We start from the raw sequence: 25,998 nt of genomic DNA, 5'->3' as shown, positions 1-25,998 counted from the left end.
GAGATTAATAGTGAAGACATCAAAACTATGAAATAACACATATGGAATCATGTACAGCTGATGTCGGAAGTTTACATAGACCTTAGCCAAATACATTTAAACTCAGTTTTTAACAATTCCTGACATTTAATCATAGTAAAAATTCCCTGTCTTAGGCCAGTTAGTATCACCACTTTATTTTAAGAATGTGAAATGTCAGAATAATAGTAGAGAAAATTATTTATTTCAGCTTTTATTTCTTTCATCACATTCACTGTGGGTCAGAAGTTTACATACACTCAATTAGTATTTGGTAGTATTGCCTTTAAATTGTTTAACTTGGGTCAAACATTTCAGGTAGCCTTCCACAAGCTTCCTACAATAAGTTGGGTGAATTTTGGCCCACAGAGCTGGTGTAACTGAGTCAGGTTTGTAGGCCTCCTTGCTCGCACACACTTTTTCAGTTCTGCCCAAAAATGTTCTATAGTATTGAGATCAGGGCTTTGTGATGGCCACTCCAATACCATGACTTTGTTGTCCTTAAGCCAGTTTGCCACAACTTTGAAAGAATGCTTGGGGTCATTGTCCATTTGGAAGACCCATTTGCGACCAAGCTTTAACTTCCTGACTGATGTCTTGAGATGTTGCTTCAATATATTCACCTAATTTTCCTTCCTCATAATGCCATCTATTTTGTGAAGTGCACCAGTCCCTCCTGCAGCAAAGCACCCCCACAACATGATGTTGCCACCCCTGTGCTTCATGGTTGGGATGGTGTTTTTCAGCTTGCAAGCCTCCCCCTTTTTCCTCCAAACATAACGATGGTCATTATGGCCAAACAGTTCTATTTCTGTTTCATCAGACCAGAGAACATTTCTCCAAAAAGTACGATCTTTGTCCCCCATGTGGAGTTGCAAACCGTAGTCTGGCCCTTTTATGGCGGTTTTGGAGCAGTGGCTTCTTCCTTGCTGAGCAGCCTTTCAGGTTATGTCAATATAGGACTCATTTTTCTGTGGATATAAATACTTTTGTACCTGTTTCCTCCAGCATCTTCACAAGGTCCTTTGCTGTTGTTCTGGGATTGATTTGCACTTTTCACACTAAAGTACGTTCATCTCTAGGAGACAGAATGCATCTCCTTCCTGAGCGGTATGACAGCTGAGTGGTCCCATGGTGTTTATACTTGCGTACTATTGTTTGTACAGATGAACGTGGTACCTTCAGGCGTTTGGAAATTGCTCCCAAGGATGAACCAGACTTGTGGAGGTGTACAATTTTTGACTGATTTCTTTAGATTTTCCCATGATGTCAAGCAAAGAGGCACAAAATGCATCCACAGGTACACCTCCAATTGACTCAAATTATGTCAATTAGCCAATCAGAAGCTTCCAAAGCCATGACATCATTTTCTGGAATTTTCCAAGCTGTTTAAAGGCACAGTCAACTTAGTGCATGTAAACTTCTGACCCACTGGAATTGTGATACAGTGAATGAATTATAAGTTAAATAATCTGTCTGTAAACAATTGTTGGAAAAATGACTTGTGTCATGCACAAAGTAGATGTCCTAACCAACTTACCAGAACTATAGTTTGTTAACAAGACATTTGTGGAGTGGTTGAAAAACTAGTTTTAATGACTCCAACCTAAGTGTATGTAAACTTCCGACTTCAACTGTATCTTGTTTCTATATTTCCTGTAATGGGAGCTGTGGATAATCTTCTGGCATTTCACTTGACCTTCAGCGGGTATACAGAATATTGAAAGACTGTTTGGAAGGCTTATCTCAATCAGACTAGGTTTGTCCTTGAGTAGAATCATCACAAGTTTTATTTAAACACACACACACACGAACACAAACATACAGTACACGCACACAGGTAAATACACACACACACACACACACACACACACACCACACACACACACACACACACACACACACACACACACACACACACACACACACACACACACACACACACACACACACACACACATACACACATACACTTACCATCTGTCAAGCATTGAGATCCTGCCTCTTAAATAAATAATGGCAAAGAACACGCATCACTACTTAAAACTGCAAATAACATATTGTTCCAGCTCGTAAAGAAACTCTTCCAATTGTTGTTGATATATAATTGCCTTTCCGAGTCTCACTGCTTGTTAAAATAGCCTTTCTGAGTCTCACTGCTTGTTAAAATAGCCTTTCTGAGTCTCACTGCTTGTTAAAATAGCCTTTCTGAGTCTCACTGCTTGTTAAAATAGCCTTTCTGAGTCTCACTGCTTGTTAAAATATGCCTTTCTGAGTCTCACTGCTTGTTAAAATAGCCTTTCTGAGTCTCACTGCTTGTTAAAATAGCCTTTCTGAGTCTCGCTGCTTGTTAAAATATGCCTTTCTGAGTCTCACTGCTTGTTAAAATAGACTTTCTGAGTCTCACAGCTTGTTAAAATAGCCTTTCTGAGTCTCACTGCTTGTTAAAATAGCCTTTCTGAGTCTCACTGCTTGTTAAAATAGCCTTTCTGAGTCTCACTGCTTGTTAAAATAGACTTTCTGAGTCTCACTGCTTGTTAAAATAGCCTTTCTGAGTCTCACTGCTTGTTAAAATAGCCTTTCTGAGTCTCACTGCTTGTTAAAATAGCCTTACTGAGTCTCACTGCTTGTTAAAATAGCCTTTCTTAGTCTCACTGATTGTTAAAATAGCCTTTCTGAGTCTCACTGCTTGTTAAAATAGCCTGCAGCCTCTGAAAGTCACGAGTCCATCAATCTTGGTGTATATAGTCAACTGAAGGAGAAGAAAATAAATAAGAATCGAAAATGATTTGAAATGGAATGGATTCTTGGTGCTACAAGACATTGAGTTATCTCACTGCCCACACACCTTGGATAAACACCTTCTGCAACCAATATATTTCTCAATTGAAATGTCAACTGCCTTTTTTAACGTTTAATTACCTTGAATTATAGCATGTAACGCAATTCCGATGTAAACAATATTACGTCTGAAATACGAATATAGCCTGCTCCATCAACATTAATCTCTTCTCGCCATGACAATATTATGTGTATTTTTCTGGTAATAACAACCTTAGGACACTTGTTTTATTTGATATTAAAGGGCAGAAAACAAACTTCAAAGTCTCAATATACCTCTGGAATTTACACCCCTCTCATTAATACAACTCCAATAACATCACGGTTGTTATTTCAAAATACTTGGGCATATCTTTCTTCCTTTTTTAAAATTCAACTGATTTATCTCTGGTGGTGGAAAAAACAGAACATGGATTATACCCTATGGTAACGACACAGTTATGTTCCTGCTAACTCAATCAGGGCATAGCTTATTTAGATAGGGTTAGAATTGTCAGTCTTGAAAGTCTATCTAATATAATCTCAATCTATTTTTTTTTTGTAGCGATAAAGTGAACTGCAGCTTTGTTTTCTCTTAGAAGCCAAAGACGTCTTTCCGATCAGTCTTTAGAAAGGAGGCAAGGTGTCTGTTTTATCTCTAACATGTCATCTATGAAACGCGGCGACGCTAATTAGGAACCTTATTGAAGAAAACCCCTGGAGCGGGGAAGCTATTGAACGTGACACAAACAGGACATAAATATAGCTATCTGTCCTTCTTTAATCGCCACTGAATAGGGTGAGGTGTCACCTTGAAGCATGTCATTAATGCTGTTCAGTTAATCAGTTAATCAGATCAAATCAAATAACATGTGTAGGTCAAGGGTGGCTAACGCTCCTCCTGGAGAGCTACTGGGTATATAGCCTTTTGCTCCAACTTAATTCTAAAACCTGACTTAGCTAATCAAGGGCCTGGTGAGCAGCTAATTAGCAGACACAGGTGTGCCATAGAGCTTCAGTTTCTTGGTAGCTTTAGTATCCTTAGTTACGACCGTAATGTCTGTAGATTTTCATACTGTATCTTCGGTACAGCTGGGTAACCTAACCTCATTACAGAGCTGTAGGTGGACACTGCAAAAACATTAAATAAAGTTAAATAAAGGTTAAATTAATAAATGTAAAATAAATGAAATGACAAAAAAATGACTATGGATCTAGTGAATTCCAGCCTCATGCCTTTCTGAGAGGCATTACACATTCAAAACGGTAAAAAGTTTTTTATAACCATAAATCTGCACCTAGTGTCAGTTATTCATCTACATTCTCTTAGGGAATCTGGACACGTCCGGAATGTTCCCCCATTCCCACACGGAATGGCGGTCCTAAACCTCTCATCAGGAGCAGTATTCCGATGACGGATGTTTTATGGCCTGGATGTGATCCACATACACACAGACGGATGAGGGAAATGACTTTCCAAAATGATTTCATTGGCATTCGGAAACAGCTGACATTCCAGTTTTCCAAGCAGACAACATGCTGGGGATTGTAATGAGATGTTTATCATTGGGCAGATTGGGGCACTGTCAGTCAGACCTGGGTCAGGTACCGTATATATATAGATATATAGTAGAAAAATGCAGGGACAGTACGGTTACCTTTGATGTGGGATTGTATTGGGACTTAGACACGCCCTGCAACATGCTTTCCATCCAGGGGTGCTGCACTGCTGCTTGACACTGTGCTCAACTCAACTGTCTGTGTAATGTGTGCTGTCTGGGGGTGGTTGAGAATGGAGCAGACACATTTCCGTTGTTCGCTGTAACATACAGTATGAACAATAACGTTTTATTGTATTGTATTGTACGGTCAGTGCAGCTACAATACATCCAGATGGTACCAACACTACACTCTCCTTATAACGCTGGGCACTATAACTGGCTGACAGCTGGAACGTTGATGGAACCTTATGATAGACGACACATGCGTCATTCATGTCATGAACAGAACGTTCTGTACAGGAAAGATGTACTGTGCTCGTACATAGTACATGTAGTGAAAGTGCTTAGGGCAAGTTATCAGAGCGGCTGTGGGTTTAAAAGCATGCTTTTAGAATGCAGAAGTAATACCGCTCAGAGCTACTCTGGGGAGATGGTAGACATGTCCAATCTCTACTCCACTATCTTTACTTTCAGCATAGATCATGGCTCAATCATCCGTCTGAGAGACGATGAGACGTGAGGAAAAGTCATTTGCTTTATAGATGGTTTTAGATGGTTTGTTGGCGAGTGTGTTGTACAGTACGGGCATGTAAGTAGTGTTTCTGCCAACGACGCAGGAGGAAGAGGAGACTTGGTGGACAGAGCACCTTGTGGTTAGTTGATCCTTTGGGAGATGTTTAATGAAATATGATTGTACACATCAATAATAAGCATGTGAACAGACATTACTAATGTATACTGAACAAAAAATATAAATTCACCATACAAGAATTTCAAAGATTTTACTGAGTTACAGTTCATATAAGGAAATCAGTCAGTTGAAATGAATTCATTAGGCCTTAATCTATGGATTTCACATGACTGGGAATACAGATCTGCATCTGTTGGTAACAGATACCTTTAAACAATGGGCCTCACAATGGGCCTCAGGAACTCGTCATGGTATCTCTGTGCATTCAAATTGCCATCCGTAAAATACAATTGTGTTCGTTGTCCGTAGCTTATGACTGTCCATACCATAGCCCCACCGCCACCATGGAGCACTCTGTTCACAACGTTGACATCAGCAAACCGCACGCCCACACATTGCCATTCACATGGTCTGCAGTTGTGAGGCCGGTTGGAAATACTGCCAACTTCTCAAAAACAACGTTGGAGGCGGCTTATAGTAGAGAAATGAACATTAAATTCTCTGGCAACAGCTCTGGTGGACATTCCTGTAGTCAGCAGTCAGCATGCCAATTGCACGCTCCCTCAAAACTTGAAACGATGTAGTTTATTATTTGTTTTGCAAATTTGAGCATAACGTTTTAAAGAAATAAGCTTTTTGTGCGTATGGAAGATTTCAGGGATCTTTTATTTCAGCTCATGAAACATGGGACCAACACTTTACATGTTGCGTTTATATTTTTGTTCAGTGTATATGACGGTAGTTCTATGAGCATTACTCATGTTAGGTCAATGTCATTCATTTGAGATCATGAACCAGGAGAGTAGCTTTCATCACCCAGACAGTTTTGTGTGCTTGACATCCTGCCTCTACGGTGTTGTACTCTGAGAGATGTTTTGTTCGAAAGCCTTCTGTAACACTGCTGATGTAATATCATTGACTGGATCTGAGGAGAATGCAGGAATGGATTCTAAAGACATGACTAGCTAGTGCTGAGCAGTAGTCTGTCTCTCTAACAGCAGTCTGTAGCAGCAGTCTGTAGCAGCAGTCTGTAGCAGCAGTCTGTAGCAGCTGTCTGTAGCAGCAGTCTGTAGCAGCAGTCTGTAGCAGCAGTCTGTAACAGCAGTCTGTTGCAGCAGTCTGTATCAGCTGTCTGTAGCAGCTGTCTGTAGCAGCAGTTTGTAGCAGCTGTCTGTAGCAGCAGTCTGTAGCAGCAGTCTGTAGCAGCTGTCTGTAGCAGCTGTCTGTAGCATCAGTCTGTAGCAGCAGTCTGTATCAGCTGTCTGTAGCAGCAGTCTGTAGCAGCTGTCTGTAGCAGCAGTCTGTAGCAGCTGTCTGTAGCAGCAGTCTGTAGCAGCAGTCTGTAGCAGCTGTCTGTAGCAGCAGTCTGTAGCAGCAGTCTGTAGCAGCAGTCTGTAGTAGCTGTCTGCAGCAGCAGTCTGTTGCAGCAGTCTGTAGCAGCAGTCTGTAGCAGCTGTCTGTAGCAGCAGTCTGTAGCAGCTGTCTGTAGTAGCAGTCTGCAGCAGCTGTCTGTAGCAGCAGGTTGTAACAGCAGTCTTTTACAGCAATCTGTAATGTAAGTCTGTAACGGAAGTCTGTAGAAGCAGTCTGTAACAACAGTCTGTCGCAGCAGTCTGTAACAGCAGTGTGGAACAGCAGTCTGTTTTAGGAGTCTGTAACAACAGTGTGGAAAAGCAGTCTGTATCTCTGGGGCAGGAGTGGGTCTTCTGTTGCAGTATAAACTTTCCGTCCTCAGAACGCAGTATTCACACACACACACACACACACACACACACACACACACACACACACACACACGACACACACACACACACACACACACACACACACACACACACACACACACACACACACACACACACACACACACACACACACACGCATGTTTACTAAATGTACAACTTGATTTAAATGTAGACCCTCCTCACCAGATCTTCTCCACCTCTAAGGATGTCTAGCCAATTACATGGAGCAAGCAGAGCAGCATATCAACCTGGTTATGGTAATAAGGTCAATGTATAAGCAATAAGCACCAGGTAGACATTTCCTTTAGGCACAGATCTAAGTGCAGATTAAATCCCACTAATTCTGACCTTAACCATTATTAGGGAAAATGCAGAACTGACCATAGTTCAGTGCCTATGGGGACATATATATCTAATCTGACCTATTAGTAGTAAAAGCCTGGCACGTTTTGACTGCCCAGGACTCTGGACTCAAAGCAGGGTAGAGATTTGAGTAAGGCCCAGGACTCTGGACTCAGAGCAGGGTAGAGGTTTGAGTAAGGCCCAGATGGACTCAGAGCAGGGTAGATATTTGAGTAGGGCCCAGATGGACTCAGAGCACGGTAGAGGTTTGAGTAAGGCCCAGGACTCTGGACTCAGAGCAGGGTAGAGGTTTTAGTAAGGGAAGACCACCCCTGAAATGGACAAAAATGAATGGGAACATATTGGCACTGTACGAAACATATACATGATGTACAATACCACTCAAATGGATGCCGTTTCATTCAAAACTTATTGTAAATGTCATATGGCAAATGCGAGCGCGCTCCACGGTAAATGTTCATATTGCAAATGCACACATACTTTTGTCATATTTTTTTACTTGTCTAAGGCATATGTTTTGACCATTTGCAATATGATTTCATAGGAAGTCAAAAGTCGAAGTCAAAAGTCAGTGAACCATTGCGATATGCCATAAGAAATGTCCAAATGCAATATGAAAGTATTGAAAGTGCTAAATCAGGATGTTTTGTCCATTTGCAATATGATTTCATAGGAAGTCAAAAGTCAAGGCAAAAGTCAGTGAACCATTGCCAAATGCCATAAGAAATGTCCAAATGCAATATGAAAGTATTGAAAGTGCCAAATCAGGATGTTTTGTCCATTTGCAATGTGAGTTCATAGGAAGTCAAAAGTCAAAGTCAAACGTCAGTGAACCATTGCCAAATGCCAAAATAAATGTCCAAATGCAATATCAAAGAATTGAAAGTGCCAAATCAGGATGTTATGTCCATTTGCCATGTACGATCATAGGAAGTCGGGTTTCCAAACCCAAAAGTCAGTGAACCATGTCCAAATGGCATTTATACTGCCCAAATGATATATAGCACTATGTTAAGCCATGAATCAACCTAGATGGTCTATTTGTCATGTATGATGAGGGAGAAGTGGGACTCTGTTGTTTTTTTTTTTTTTATGAAAAATGTCCAAAATGACCCCTATTGGACGGGCACGGGTGGGGGGTGCTCCCTACCCAACCGTAGACCCCTTGCACCCCCTAAAGGCATTAAAAACCATTTTAAAAATGTGCTCCTGGTAGCCCATTCCAATCACCAGGCGCACGGCTGTCCATTTGCAATATGTTTCAATGGGCATTTACCATCACGAATTTGACATGCTCAAAAATACTGCAGGAATGCGAAATTGACTGGCCCGATGAACTCGGGATGGCCGGGTAGGGATTCTGGTTCCTCTCCATCGCTCGTTGGTGTTGATTTCAGAATGTCAATTTGGTGATGGTCTATCACTGTTTAAACATATTGCAAATGGACACAAGTCAGCTAGCAAGTCACCGTCCATCAGTCAATTAGATATCATTCTGACACCAAACTGATACAAACTGACACCACACCCACTTTTTCCAACTTGTTTAAAAGCCAACTATCACATATTTCAGAGCAGGCCCAAAATTCACAGCGTCTTCTGTTTAAACCATAATAAAAACATACAACACGTAGTTACGTTCTAGCTGCGGGTCCAGTTCTGACATTATGTGTAGGCCTAGCGGAGGTGACCCTGAATCCCATGTTTCGGCTCAATAAGTAATTTGGAGCCCGAGCAGTGACCTTAATTGGTGCTGACAATCCACATTTCCGGGCGTTGCTACGGGGTCCTTGAATGAGCTATCGGACAGAAACGTAAGGGTCCGTCTCTATGGGCCGAGGCAGTTTCAATGCACTTAGTCTTGTGACTCTGGGACTTTTTTAAATGTCGTCATTTTCATGATGGTCAAAATGAATTGAAGTTATTGCAAATGTACAAGGCTGTTTCTCTGTCTGAGAACCTTCTAGAGCCACATAACTCACCGTGCACTATCGACTTGAGCTCTTGAACAGGTTTCTAAAGTTTCAGAGCTCTAGGTCTGACAGTTCTTTGATAGTTTGAACAAAGGTAACTATTGCAGGCTCTGTGTGTCTGTAAGCCCCACACTATGTCACTCCGTCCTTGCTGTGTGTGTGTGTGAGCTTTTCTTGGAAATCTGATGGGAGAAATTACTGATTTACAGTACATGAGGGTTACCTAGTCACACATATGAAGTTTTGGAAAGATGTGACTTTTTTAACTCTCCAAAACAGCCACTGTGACCCCAATTTAAGGCACTTCCGGTTGGCACAGGAAGCTAAAAGTTAACACATATCCTCATTAGGATAAGCTTTTACAGAATCCTGAGTTTTAAGTCTTTACATTAAGAACAGACTGATTTACACAGGGTTGAATGCACTATTTCTCACAAACTGCAGGCTGGGTATGGCAAAACACTTTTAGGGTGATTTTAACCACTTCCGGTTGCTCCAGGAAGCTAAGAATCAACACAGGTAGACCTCATAGTGGCCTGATGAATTGCCATCGAAGACAGGTTCATAAGGCATTCATAACCCACATAGGCTTCAGGTTGAATTTAGGGGAGCAGGCAATATATTCCTATGGGGAGAGATGTCATTGTAAACTGTGAGATGAAAAAACCCTGTTTTCACTGTTAATAACTTCTTTGGGCTCAACTCCTGTTAACCTCTATGGGCTATGTGGGATGCAAGCGTCCCACCCCTGGTACACCCTATCAACAACAGGTGAAATATCAAGAGCGCCAAATTTGAAAACAATTAAATGTCATAATTCAAATTTCTCAAACATAAAACTACACCCTTTGAAAGATAAACATCTCCTTAACGGGATCGATTTGACAGCATCCGGTGTAATGGCAGAGTGCCAAATTCAAAAAAAATTATTACAAATATTGAACTTTCATACATTAACAAGTGCAACACACCAAATTAAAGCTTAACTTCTCGTTAATCTAGCCACCGTGTCAGATTTCAAAAAGGCTTTACGGCGAAAGCAAACCATGCGATTATCTTAGGACAGCGCCCAGCATACCAACACATGAAAATCTGATTTCAACCCGCCAGGTGCAACACAAAAGTCAGAAATAACGATTTAATTCATGCCTTACATTTGAAGAACTTCTTCTGTCGGCACTCCAATATGTCCCATCAACATCACAAATGGTCCTTTTGTTCGATTAATTCCGTCGTTATATCTCCAAAATGTCCATTTATTTGGCGCGTTTGATTCAGAAAAACACCGGTTCCAACTCATGCATGACTACAAAATATCTAATAAGTTACTTGTAAACGCTGTCCAAACATTTGAAACAACTTTCCTAATACAACTTTAGGTATTTTTTAATGTAAATAATGGATACAATTTAAGACGGGATAAACGGTGTTCAATACCGGATAAAAACAACATGAAGCGCGTGACCTGGAGCGCACATCAAAACATTAGAGTGCACTAGGCTGGACCCTCGTTCTGAACTGCCGTACTTCTTCATTTCTATAAAGACATTTTTTTTATCCGGACGTCAAAATACTGCCCCCTAGCCCAAAGAAGTTAAGGGTTAATGCCACACGGTCAAGGTTAGGCTTGCACAGATCGGGAGGACCTCAGAAACATTCCTGAGGTCAAATTGTGCTTCTACCCCTAACGGTTCTCTAGCTGTCATCCAAAAGCACTTGAAATTTAGGGCCAGTCTTCATTAAGGGCCTACTTTTTATCACGGTTGCTGAGCGAGCTACGGTCAAGCGGGGCATCTCGTTGAGTTTTTTCTTTGACATCTGTTGGGAGAAATGACTGATTTACAGTTCATGAGGGTTGCCTAATCACACATATGAAGTTTTGGAAAGATCTGACCTTTTTAACCCTTCGAAACAGCCCCTATGACCCCAATTTAAGGCACTTCCGGTTGACACAGGAAGCTTAAAGTGAATACATATCCTCCTTGGGGTAAGCTCTTACATAATATTGAGTTTTAACTCTTTATGTTAACTTCTATGGGCTACACTATCAACAGCCAGTGAAATAGCATGTTGCGAAATACAAAACAGCAAAAATCTCACAATTTCATTTTCTCAAACAATCAACTATTTTACACCATTTTAAAGATAAACTCGTTAATCTAACCACATTGTCCGATTTAAAAAGGCTTTATGGCGAAAGCATAAAATTAGATTATGTTAGGACATAAACTTCACAAGAAAAACCACACAGCCATTTTCCAAGCAAGGACATGCATCACAAAAACCAAAAATACAGATAAAATATTCACTAACCTTTGATGATCTTCATCAGATGGCACTCATAGGATTTCATGTTACTCAATACATGTATGTTTTGCTCGATAAAGTTCATATTTATATCCAAAAACCCCATTTTACATTGGCGTGTGATGTTCAGAAAATGTATTCCTACCAAAACCCGCGGTGAAGGAGCACATCAATTTACAAAAATACTCATCATAAACGTTGATAACATTTACAACAGTTATTGAAAGAATTATAGATATACTTCTCCTTAATGCAACCGCTGTGTCAGATTTTAAAATAGCTTTATGGAGAAAGCACATTTTTCAATATTCTGAGTACATAGCTCAACCATCAAAGCAAGCTATACAGATACCTGCCAAGTTCTGGGGTCAACTAAACTCAGAATTAGTATTATAAATATTCTCTTACCTTTGCTGATCTTCGTCAGAATGCACTCCCAGGACTCCTACTTCCACAAGGAATTGTATTTTTGTTCGAAATAATCCATATTTATGTCCAAATACCTCCGTTTTGTTCGTGCATTCAGATCACTATCCAAAGGCATAACGCGCGAGCGTAAATCCAGACACGAAAAGTTAAATACTTCCATTACTGTTCCTAGAAACATGTCAAACGTTGTTTACAATCAATCCATAGGGTCTTTTTAACATAAAACGTTGATAATATTCCAACCGGACAATAGCGTATTCGTTACAGCGGAAAAAGAAGGAGAGGCGCATCAAACGTGCCCACGTAGTAAACAACTCACTGGTCCCAGGCAGTCCACTCATTGACTGAGCTCCTATTTTCTGCCCAGTAACAGGAGAAGGATGAAACACGTTTCTAAAGGCTGTTGACAGCCATTGGAAGCCTTAGGGAGTGCAATGTGACCCCACAGACACTGTAGTTTCGATAGGGATTCAAAATAAGAACTACAATTCTCAGATTTCCCACGTCCTGGTTGGATTTTTCTCAGGTTTTTGCCTGCCATATGCGTTCTGTTATACTCACAGACATCATTCAAACAGTTTTAGAAACTTCAGAGTGTTTTCTATCCAAATCTACTAATGATATGCATATTCTAGTTTCTGGGCCCGAGTTCGTAGGCCGTTTAATTTGGGTACGTTTTTCATCCGGCCGTGAAAATACTGCCCCCTACCCAAGAGAGGTTAAGAACTGACTGATTTACAGAGGGTTGAAGCAGTGTGTGTGATTTCAGAAAATCACAGAAAATTCCGTTCCGCCTGAGGAACCCCTGGCCAACAGCCAATGGCATCACACGGCGCGAAATACAATTAAATTTTCTCAAACAATCAACTATTTTACACCATTTTAAAGACAAGACTCTTGTTAATAACCTCTTACATCTAGACGTTCCGCTAGCGGAACACCTGCTCCAATATCCAATGATAGGCGTGGCGCGAATTACAAATTCCTCAAAAATACAAAAACTTCAATTTTTCAAACATATGACTATTTCACAGCATTTTAAAGATAAGACTCTCCTTTATCTAACCACACTGTCCGATTTCAAAAAGGCTTTACAGCGAAAGCAAAACATTAGATTATGTCAGCAGAGTACCAAGCCAGAAATAATCAGACACCCATTTTTCAAGCTAGCATATAATGTCACAAAAACCCAGAAGACAGCTAAATGCAGCACTAACCTTTGATGATCTTCATCAGATGACACACCTCGGACATTATGTTATACAATACATGCATGTTTTGTTCAATCAAGTTCATATTTATATCAAAAAACAGCTTTTTACATTAGCATGTGACGTTCAGAACTAGCATACCCCCCGCAAACTTCCGGGGAATTTGCTAACAATTTACTAAATTACTCACGATAAACGTTCACAAAAAGCATAACAATTATTTTAAGAATTATAGATACATAACTCCTCTATTCACTCGATATGTCCGATTTTAAAATAGCTTTTTGGTGAAAGCACATTTTGCAATATTCTAAGTACATAGCCCAGGCATCACGGGCTAGCTATTTAGACACCCGGCAAGTTTAGCACTCACCAATATCAGATTTACTATTATAAAAGTTTGATTACCTTTTGTTGTCTTCGTCAGAATGCACTCCCAGGACTGCTACTTCAATAACAAATGTTGGTTTGGTCCAAAATAATCCATCGTTATATCCGAATAGCGGCGTTTTGTTCGTGCGTCCCAGACACTATCTGAATGGTAAAGAAGGGTCGCGCGCATGGCGCAATTCGTGACAAAAAAATTCTAAATATTCCATTACCGTACTTCGAAGCATGTCAACCGCTGTTTAAAATCCATTTTTATGCCATTTTTCTCGTAAAAAAGCGATAATATTCCGACCGGGAATGTCCATTTAGCTAAACAGAGGAATGAAAACAAACCTTTCGGTCGACGCGGGCACGAGCCTGAGTCTCACAGTACTGTAACCAGCCACTACCCAAATGCGCTACTTTGTTTCAGCCAGAGCCTGCAAAGCCACGATTCCGCTTTTTGCCGCCTTCTGAGAACCTATGGCAGCCGTAGGAAGTGTCACGGGACAGCTAAGATCCTCACTCTTCAATAAACAGAGACAAGAAGAACGACACCTTGTCAGACAGGCCACTTCCTGCATGAAATGTTCTCAGGTTTTTGCCTGTCATATGAGTTCTGTTATACTCACAGACACCATTCAAACAGTTTTAGAAACTTTAGGGTGTTTTCTATCCAAAGCCAATAATTATATGCATATTCTAGTTACTGGGCAGGAGTAGTAACCAGATTAAATCGGGTACGTTTTCTATCCAGCCGTGAAAATACTGCCCCCTAGCCATAACAGGTTAACCTATCCACATTGTCCGATTTCAAAAAGGCTTTACAGTGAAAGCAAAACATTAGATTATGTCAGGAGAGTACATAGCTCGGCCATCACAGGCTAGCTAATTTGACACCCACCAAGTTTGGTGCTCACTAAACTCAGAATTACTAAAAGAAAAATTGGATTACCTTTGCTGTTCTTTGTCAGAAAGCACTCCCAGGACTTCTACTTCAACAACAAATGTTGTTTTGTTTCGAAATAATCCATAGTTATATTGAAATAGCTCCGTTTTGTTAGTGCGTTGAGGTCACTATCCGAAGGGTGACGCGCGGGCGCATTTCGTGACAAAAAAAATCTAAATATTCCATTACCGTACTTCGAAGCATGTCAAACGCTGTTTAAAATCAATTTTTATGCAATTTTTCTCGTAAAATAGCGATAATATTCCAACCGGGCGACGTTGTATTCATTCAAAGACTGAAAGAACAAAATGGAGTACTCTCGTGGATGCGCATCTCCAGTGTCAATGTCCCCAGGCAGGCCAGTAACAAACAGAGCTGCTGTAACAAGCCCAGAGACTGCAGAGCTCTCATTCCACTTTCTGGCGCCTTCTGAGAGCCAATGGAAGCCTTAGAAAATGTCACGTTACAGCACAGATGCTGTATTTTTGATAGAGAGGCTACAGAAGGACAATAAATTGTCAGACAGGGCACTTCCTGTATGGAATCTTCTCAGGTTTTGGCCTGCCATATGAGTTCTGTTATACTCACAGACACCATTCAAACAGTTTTAGAAACTTTAGAGTGTTTTCTATCCAAATCTACTAATTATATGCATATTCTAGTTTCTGGGCAGGAGTAGTAACCAGATTAAATCGGGTACATTTTTTATCCGGCCGTGAAAATACTGCCCCCTATCCCAAACAGGTTAACGGATTCGTCTGAACATGCCGCAACTGGATCTGTACGTTTTTTTGGAAAAAAACACATTTCTTTGAGCATCACCGATTGTACATTGTACGATTTCTCTTAAATTACGATAGATAAATGTCTGGTTCTTTTTTTCCTGACACCGTAGGTTCATGTACTTTGACGTGAAGCGGTCAAATTAGCGCTCTATTTTCGTTTTTGAACTTTAATCCCAGAAAAATGGCCTTAACTCAAAAAGCATTGAGGCCTTGACGCCATCTTCTTTCTGGGCTAACTGGCCATTATGCCAAACCTATACTCACCAAGTTTCGTCTTCGAAGTCTTTTCCATTTAGGAGAAATGGCCACGTCTTTATTAGTGATGTTTTGTACATTTGCAATAAGATTCCATTCGCCATCTGGTGGAATTTACCGGGACAGCGGAAAAATGACCAAAATTTGAACATTTCATAAAATATATGTCCGAAAGACTTCGTTCGATGACTTCCCAGAAGATCTGGCCCCGATGCACGGGTAGAGGATTGAATAAGGCCCAGGACTCTGGACTTAGAGCAGGGTAGAGGTTTGCGTAAAGCCCAGGACTCTGGACTCAGAGCACGGTAGAGATTTGAGTTAGGTCCAGGACTCTGGACTTAGAGCAGGGTAGAGGTTTGAGTAAAGCCCAGGACTCTGGACTCAGAGCACAGTAGAGATTTGAGTTAGGTCCAGGACTCTGGACTCAGAGCAGGGTAGAGATTTGAGTAAGGCCATGAGATACAGCAGAGTAGTTTCCCTTTAATAGTCTGAGTTCTCTCTCATCAATCCATACACACACACACACACACACACACACACACACACACACACACACACACACACACACACACACACACACACACACCTTTGCTCTACCTTCTCCATCTTAGAGTAATTATTGCCAGAGGCAGGTTGGCGTGGAGATGGATTGCCTCTGACGTCTGGTGAAAGTGAAGGAGAAGAGAGAGAACGCACTGCAGAGAGAGAGAGGAGAGAGATAAAGAGGTAACACGGAGTGAGATGAGGGCTGGGAAATGGAAAAACATAAACAGAGGCTAGCCAGCTTGCTTTCTGCTCCATGATTTAAATGGTTGATACTATAGAGGAAACTATTTTTTAGCAACTATTAGTAAACACACACACACGGAAGCACACATACACATACTCACCTTATCTGCAGCTCCAGCTATTCTCTTATTCTCTCAGCTGTTGAAAGCTACAGAATCTAACAGGGAGGGCTTTTTGTTGTTTTTCGTGTGGGGTTTTCTTCTCTCTCTCTTTAGGCGATTCCACAGTAATGGAATTGCATTGATACTCTTATTTTTGCCAAACAAAAACCATTGATTTAAAATTTTAACAAACCATACAACTCTATGGACTAAGACTACTTTTACTGTTCTGTCCTGTCCTGTCCTGTCCTCTACTCTACTCTACTCTACTCTACTCTACTGTACTGTACTGTACTGTACTGTACTCTACTGTACTGTACTGTACTGTACTCTACTATACTCTACTTTATTGTACTCTACTGTACTGTATTGTACTCTGCTCTACTCTACTGTACTGTGCTCTACTCTACTCCATTGTACTCTACTCTACTGTACTGTACTGTGCTCTACTCTACTGACCTGTCCTGTGCTCTACTCTACTGTACTGTGCTCTACTCTACTGTACTGTACTGTACTGTACTGTGCTGTGCTTTGCTCTACTGTACTGTACTCTACTCTACTGTACTGTACTCTACTGTACTGTACTGTACTGTGCTCTACTGTACTAAACTGTCCTGTACTCTACTCTAATCTACTCTACTCTACGGTGCTCTACTCTACTGTACTGTACTGCACTGTACTGAACTGTACTGTACTGTACTGTACTGTATTGTGCTCAACTCTAGTCTACTCTACTCTACTCTACTGTGCTCTACTGTACTATACTGTGCTCTACTCTACTGTACTGTACTTTACTCTACTCTACTCTACTCTACTCTACTCTACTGTGCTCTACTCTACTGTACTGTCCTGTACTCTACTCTATTGTACTTTGCTCTACTCTACTGTACTGTGCTCTACTGTACTTGTTTTTACTGTACTCTACTCTACTGTACTGCCCTGTACTCTACCCTACTCTACTGTACTCTACTGTACTGTACTGTACTGTGTTCTACTGTACTGTACTGTACTGTACTGTGCTTTACTCTACTGTACTGTACTGTCCTGTACTCTACTCTATTGTACTTTGCTCTACTCTACTGTACTGTCCTGTACTCTACTCTACTGTACTGTACTGTGCTCCACTCTACTGTACTGTACTGTGCTCTACTGTACTGTACTGTACTGTGCTCTACTGTACTGTACTGTACTATACTGTACTGTGCTCTACTCTACTGCACTGTACTGTACTGTACTGTCCTGTACTCTACTCTACTGTACTGTGCTCTACTGTACTGTACTGTACTGTACTGTACTCTACTTTACTCTACTCTACTGTCCTGTCCTGTCCTCTACTCTACTGTACTCTACTCTACTGTACTGTGCTCTACTGTACTGTACTGTACTATACTGTACTGTACTGTACTCTACTTTACTCTACTCTACTGTCCTGTCCTGTCCTCTACTCTACTCTACTGTACTGTGCTCTACTGTACTTGTTTTTACTGTACTCTACTCTACTGTACTGTCCAGTACTCTACTCTACTGTACTCTACTGTACTGTACTATACTCTACTCTGCTGTACTGTACTGTGCTCTACTGTACTTGTTTCTACTGAAGGCAGAAACAATAATCCCAAAGGAAATGTAAGTGTTGATATTAGTTATCAGGGGTCTTAACATCAGCATTATAGTGTGTTGCTGTGTGTCTAATACCTTTTAACACTTTTTATGACAGAACCCTTTTCCGTCTGTTTGACCAGAAATCAAAGCCTTTGTCTTGGTCCACATTTGTAGGATGGAAAATGGCTGAAATTCATATATGCCTTAATTTCTCAAAACTATAGACTCTTAGCTTTCATTTGACACCCAATTTGATATGCTCCTATTAACTTCATGTTGGTGCTCATGGCTCCTTTTACATGGACATTACCCTTTCTTTCTCTCTCTCTCTCTCTCTCTCTCACACACACACACACACCCATTGTCGTCCCAATCTCTGCTGTTATTTACCTGTGGGACCCGCTGCTCCGCTGGGAGGGAGAACCCTGATCTCACTGTGGGGCTCTGAGATGAAGGTTGTTAGCAAATAGACTTCCCCTCTTAATTACTGCTGGACCTGGCTTTGTGTGTGTGTGTGTGTGTGTGTGTGTGTGTGTGTGTGTGTGTGTGTGTGTGTGTGTGTGTGTGTGTGTGTGTGTGTGTGTGTGTGTGTGTGTGTGTGTGTGTGTGTGTGTGTGTGTGTGTGTGGGGGGCTCTTCCGCTGAGCTCTAGTTGTTGGTTTTATTATCATCTAAGAAAATCTATTTATTAACCTAAAATCGTCATTCCATTTTGGAATTGAGAATTCATGTGCTTTCAATAGCCTGTCGGTATTTCAGAAGGAAGCTGCGTTCACTGCACAGAGATAGAAAGAAAGGCAATAAGTGGTGAAATGAATTGATAATCATCTATTGTTCACCCGACATGGTAGATGGAGTCTTTTCATCCAGTGAAACTGAGGGAAATTACTGTAATCATTCCTTCCAGTTCTTACCCTGTTTCTCCAGCTCGGAATATTACTCTGAGCAATATGATAATACAGCTAATAGTGGAAACCCAGCTAGTACGAGGAACATTACTCTGAGCAATATGATAATACAGCTAATAGTGGAAACCCAGCTAGTACGAGGACGTCTGTGAAGCGGCTATATTAGGGTCTGTGGGTGCTGTGCATTGTGTGGGGGTGAGGGCTATGAGAGGGTCTGTGGGTGCTGTGCGTTGTGTGGGGGTGAGGGCTATAAGAGGGTCTGTGGGTGCTGTGCGTTGTGTGGGGGTGAGGGCTATAAGAGGGTCTGTGGGTGCTGTGCGTTGTGTGGGGGTGAGGGCTATAAGAGGGTCTGTGGGTGCTGTGCGTTGTGTGGGGGTGAGGGCTATGAGAGGGTCTGTGGGTGCTGTGCGTTGTGTGGGGGTGAGGGCTATAAGGGGGTCTGTGGGTGCTGTGCGTTGTGTGGGGGTGAGGGCTATGAGAGGGTCTGTGGGTGCTGTGCGTTGTGTGGGGGTGAGGGCTATGAGAGGGTCTGTGGGTTAGTCACCCCATTCTTTATCTTAAATGCATTTAATTCCCTGTGCTTGATTATTTTTGTGATACACACACAGAGACACACACACACACAGAGACAGACACACACACAGAGACACACACACACACACACAGAGACACACACACACAGAGACACACACACACACAGAGACACACACACACAGAGACAGACACACACAGACACACACACACACAGAGACACACACAGAGACACACACACATAGACAGACACACACAGAGACACACACACATAGACAGACACACACACAGAGACAGACACACACAGAGACAGACACACACAGAGACAGACACACACAGAGACAAACACGAGTATGTGATCTAGAACTGTAGAAATGAGATGGCTAATTGACTGGCTGCCTGGTCTTTTAAACACACTGATTGTTTCAAGGGATAGAATGGATTTAATTGGCAGTTCTGATCTGAACATGTCTTCATGTATGTCTATTCTGTGTTTTGTTATGTAGACAACTATCTTACTATTGTTGAACAATGTCCATATGAGCACTGACCTCATTCCCATTTATACCAGTATAGCCACCAGGAATATAGCCTCTTTTCTCATTCCCATTTATACCAGTATAGCCACCAGGAATATAGCCTCTTTTCTCATTCCCATTTATACCAGTATAGCCACCAGGAATATAGCCTCTTTTCTCATTCCCATTTATACCAGTATAGCCACCAGGAATATAGCCTCTTTTCTCATTCCCATTTATACCAGTATAGCCACCAGGAAAATAGCCTCTTTTCTCATTCCCATTTATACCAGTATAGCCACCAGGAATATAGCCTCTTTTCTCATTCCCATTTATACCAGTATAGCCACCAGGAATATAGCCTCTTTTCTCATTCCCATTTATACCAGTATAGCCACCAGGAATATAGCCTCTTTTCTCATTCCCATTTATACCAGTATAGCCACCAGGAATATAGCCTCTTTTCTCATTCCCATTTATACCAGTATAGCCACCAGGAATATAGCCTCTTTTCTCATTCCCATTTATACCAGTATAGCCACCAGGAATATAGCCTCTTTTCTCATTCCCATTTATACCAGTATAGCCACCAGGAATATAGCCTCTTTTCTCATTCCCATTTATACCAGTATAGCCACCAGGAATATAGCCTCTTTTCTCATTCCCATTTATACCAGTATAGCCACCAGGAATATAGCCTCTTTTCTCATTCCCATTTATACCAGTATAGCCACCAGGAATATAGCCTCTTTTCTCATTCCCATTTATACCAGTATAGCCACCAGGAATATAGCCTCTTTTCTCATTCCCATTTATACCAGTATAGCCACCAGGAATATAGCCTCTTTTCTCATTCCCATTTATACCAGTATAGCCACCAGGAATATAGCCTCTTTTCTCATTCCCATTTATACCAGTATAGCCACCAGGAATATAGCCTCTTTTCTCATTCCCATTTATACCAGTATAGCCACCAGGAATATAGCCTCTTTTCTCATTCCCATTTATACCAGTATAGCCACCAGGAATATAGCCTCTTTTCTCATTCCCATTTATACCAGTATAGCCACCAGGAATATAGCCTCTTTTCTCATTCCCATTTATACCAGTATAGCCACCAGGAATATAGCCTCTTTTCTCATTCCCATTTATACCAGTATAGCCACCAGGAATATAGCCTCTTTTCTCATTCCCATTTATACCAGTATAGCCACCAGGAATATAGCCTCTTTTCTCATTCCCATTTATACCAGTATAGCCACCAGGAATATAGCCTCTTTTCTCATTCCCATTTATACCAGTATAGCCACCAGGAATATAGCCTCTTTTCTCATTCCCATTTATACCAGTATAGCCACCAGGAATATAGCCTCTTTTCTCATTCCCATTTATACCAGTATAGCCACCAGGAATATAGCCTCTTTTCTCATTCCCATTTATACCAGTATAGCCACCAGGAATATAGCCTCTTTTCTCATTCCCATTTATACCAGTATAGCCACCAGGAATATAGCCTCTTTTCTCATTCCCATTTATACCAGTATAGCCACCAGGAATATAGCCTCTTTTCTCATTCCCATTTATACCAGTATAGCCACCAGGAATATAGCCTCTTTTCTCATTCCCATTTATACCAGTATAGCCACCAGGAATATAGCCTCTTTTCTCATTCCCATTTATACCAGTATAGCCACCAGGAATATAGCCTCTTTTCTCATTCCCATTTATACCAGTATAGCCACCAGGAATATAGCCTCTTTTCTCATTCCCATTTATACCAGTATAGCCACCAGGAATATAGCCTCTTTTCTCATTCCCATTTATACCAGTATAGCCACCAGGAATATAGCCTCTTTTCTCATTCCCATTTATACCAGTATAGCCACCAGGAATATAGCCTCTTTTCTCATTCCCATTTATACCAGTATAGCCACCAGGAATATAGCCTCTTTTCTCATTCCCATTTATACCAGTATAGCCACCAGGAATATAGCCTCTTTTCTCATTCCCATTTATACCAGTATAGCCACCAGGAATATAGCCTCTTTTCTCATTCCCATTTATACCAGTATAGCCACCAGGAATATAGCCTCTTTTCTCATTCCCATTTATACCAGTATAGCCACCAGGAATATAGCCTCTTTTCTCATTCCCATTTATACCAGTATAGCCACCAGGAATATAGCCTCTTTTCTCATTCCCATTTATACCAGTATAGCCACCAGGAATATAGCCTCTTTTCTCATTCCCATTTATACCAGTATAGCCACCAGGAAAATAGCCTCTTTTCTCATTCCCATTTATACCAGTATAGCCACCAGGAATATAGCCTCTTTTCTCATTCCCATTTATACCAGTATAGCCACCAGGAATATAGCCTCTTTTCTCATTCCCATTTATACCAGTATAGCCACCAGGAATATAGCCTCTTTTCTCATTCCCATTTATACCAGTATAGCCACCAGGAATATAGCCTCTTTTCTCATTCCCATTTATACCAGTATAGCCACCAGGAATATAGCCTCTTTTCTCATTCCCATTTATACCAGTATAGCCACCAGGAATATAGCCTCTTTTCTCATTCCCATTTATACCAGTATAGCCACCAGGAAAATAGCCTCTTTTCTCATTCCCATTTATACCAGTATAGCCACCAGGAAAATAGCCTCTTTTCTCATTCCCATTTATACCAGTATAGCCACCAGGAATATAGCCTCTTTTCTCATTCCCATTTATACCAGTATAGCCACCAGGAATATAGCCTCTTTTCTCATTCCCATTTATACCAGTATAGCCACCAGGAAAATAGCCTCTTTTCTCATTCCCATTTATACCACTATAGCCACCAGGAATATAGCCTCTTTTCTCATTCCCATTTATACCAGTATAGCCACCAGGAATATAGCCTCTTTTCTCATTCCCATTTATACCAGTATAGCCACCAGGAATATAGCCTCTTTTCTCATTCCCATTTATACCAGTATAGCCATCAGGAATATAGCCTCTTTTCTCATTCCCATTTATACCAGTATAGCCACCAGGAATATAGCCTCTTTTCTCATTCCCATTTATACCAGTATAGCCACCAGGAATATAGCCTCTTTTCTCATTCCCATTTATACCAGTATAGCCACCAGGAATATAGCCTCTTTTCTCATTCCCATTTATACCAGTATAGCCACCAGGAATATAGCCTCTTTTCTCATTCCCATTTATACCAGTATAGCCACCAGGAATATAGCCTCTTTTCTCATTCTTGTTGTTGCTCCTTTTTTCATTTGTTCTCTCTGATTGGCTCAAAGTTGAAATGTCTGCTCGGCGATTCTATATGTTGAAACAGGGAGAGAAGCTGCAGCTCGTGGGCACCCAGCGGGTTGTAGGCTACCTACTGTTATAGCATGCAAAGGAACAGAATCCTCCTGAAGAATGTTGGCTTCTGTCTGTACCCTTAGACCAATGGAAAGCTGTATCTGTCTGTACCCTTAGACCAATGGAAAGCTGTATCTGTCTGTACCCTTAGACCAATGGAAAGCTGTATCTGTCTGTACCCTTAGACCAATGGAAAGTTGTATCTGTCTGTACCCTTAGACCAATGGAAAGCTGTATCTGTCTGTACCCTTAGACCAATGGAAAGCTGTGTCTGTCTGTACCCTTAGACCAATGGAAAGTTGTTCACCAAACTTGGGTCCATACAAGGTCATTATAATTCAGTATTCAGGTTTATATTGATGTTTGGTGATAGGTGCCTTAGCAGAGGGAAGAGTGTCCCGACTTGGCAGGCTGAGAGCAGAATGTATTAACTAGACACTTGTGATGAGTTACTCCTTCAGCAAGGTGAAACAGATACCATAAACATCTCATAACAGAGATAGAGAGGGAGGGGGGAGGAAAATAGAGGGAGGGAGGGAGGGAGGACAATAGAGGGAGGGAGGGGTTTTAGTGTAACTTCCTGACAGAAACAGTAAGGAAGGTGAAGCATTTCCATGGATACGTTATCTACTTTATAATGATACCATATCATAGAAAATTACCATTATAATTACAATGGCCAAAAACAGAGTTTCTGCAGGATACTCCGGGCTGAAATGTCACACCTTTTCCCTTCGTTCTTTTTTTCAGAATGCATTTTCCATCCACTAACACTAAAATAATCAAGGTCTTGTTGATCCGTTGAATTAGGTGAGTCGGTGATGAGCTGAAACAAAAGCCTGTCACCCTGTAAAGCTCCCCAGTCCACTTGAAGTCTTGGTTGTTTAGACAGTGGCAGCTGCTGACAGACCCCGTGACACATGTCCAGCTTGCTATTTGTGCAGCCCGGAGCTACTTGCTTTAGTCTGGAAATGGAACAGAGAAATCTAATCTCCTCTTCTACCAGCTGTGCTCTATCTCACACACACACACACACACACACACACACACACACACACACACACACACACACCACACACACACACACACACACACACACACACACACACACACACACCACACACACACACACACACACACACACACACACACACACACCCTCTTTCCTTGCCCTTTCGGTCTCCCTCCCTTGGTTGAGGCAGACATTGAGCTGCTGTGTAAACCTAATGTAGTGGAAGATGTGGCCATGCTAAGGTGTTTGTATTTCCCTCAGTGAAGTTCCCCATCATTGAGCCTGTAGCTCACTCCACTAGACAGAGGGCAGTGATAAGACTAATCTCCTGTAGTGTTATACTCTGGCTGGGGAACACAGACCTGAATAACTCATGGAAATATACACTATACATGTCCTTTAATAATACACATCTCTCTCTCTGTCTCTCTCTTTCTTTCTCTCTCTCCCTCCCTCCCTCTCTTTCTCTCACCGTCTCTCTCTCTCTCTCTCTCTCTCTCCAGTAGAGAAGTGTGAGGTGGCTCTCTCCTCTCCTCTCCCTCACACAGCCTTCACTGCCTCCTCAGTCTTCACCAGTGGATATGCTCCAGGCTACGCCAAGCTCAACCAGAGAGGAGGTAATACACACACACACACACACACACACACCACACACACCGACAGACAGACAGACAGACAGACAGACAGACAGACAGACAGACAGACAGACAGACAGACAGACAGACAGACAGACAGACAGACAGACAGACAGACAGACAGACAGACAGACAGACAGACAGACAGACAGACAGACAGACAGACAGACAGACAGACAGACAGACAGACAGACACACACACACACACACACACACATACACAAAGCAGCTGCATTTGGCAGGCAGATGTAGTAGCACTGAAATGAATCTCTAGTGATAAGTCAATTTGCTAAGGGCTTCCTTCCTTGAGGGTGGAGTAGAGATGGCACATAATCAATGAGACACAGGACAAGTATTAGTCTCTGTTGTAATAGCTGACTGCTTCCACGTCTGTGTCTGTGTGGGCTTGAATGTGTGTGTGGGCTTGAATGTGTGTGGGCTTGAATGTGTGTGTGGGCTTGAATGTGTGTGTGTGGGCTTGAATGTGTGTGTGGGCTTGAATGTGTGTGTGTGGGCTTGAATGTGTGTGTGTGGGCTTGAATGTGTGTGTGTGGGCTTGAATGTGTGTGTGTGGGCTTGAATGTGTGTGTGTGTGGGGGGGGGTGTTCGTGTATGCATGTGTGTGTGTGTGTGTGTGTGGGAGGGTGTTCGTGTATGCATGTGTGTGTGTGTGGGGGGGTGTTCGAGTATGCATGTGTGTGGGGGGGGGTGTTCGTGTATGCATGTGTGTGTTTATGTGGGGGGGTGTTCATGTATGCATGTGTGTGTTTGTGTGGGGGGGTGTTCATGTATGCATGTGTGTGTGTGTGGGGGGGTGTTCGTGTATGCATGTGTGTGTATGTGTGGGGGGGGGGTGTTCGTGTATGCATGTGTGTGTGTGTGGGGGGGTGTTCGTGTA

General features: G+C 41.8%; 1 protein-coding gene across 1 annotated transcript in view; it reads left to right on the top strand.

Moving 5' to 3' along the window:
• LOC106590542 (contactin-associated protein-like 2) overlaps positions 1–25,998 on the top strand; it is a 355,426-nt gene that overhangs the window by 141,836 nt on the left and 187,592 nt on the right. The window contains exon 2 of the mRNA XM_045710796.2: positions 24,969–25,082. Coding sequence (XP_045566752.2) covers positions 24,969–25,082 — 114 coding nt within the window. The remainder of the gene's footprint in view (positions 1–24,968; positions 25,083–25,998) is intronic.

This window comes from Salmo salar, chromosome 29 (genome assembly GCF_965601325.2).
Source record: "Salmo salar chromosome 29, fSalSal1, whole genome shotgun sequence".
Taxonomy (NCBI): domain Eukaryota; kingdom Metazoa; phylum Chordata; class Actinopteri; order Salmoniformes; family Salmonidae; genus Salmo; species Salmo salar.
This window is presented reverse-complemented; position numbering and strand designations above follow the sequence as displayed.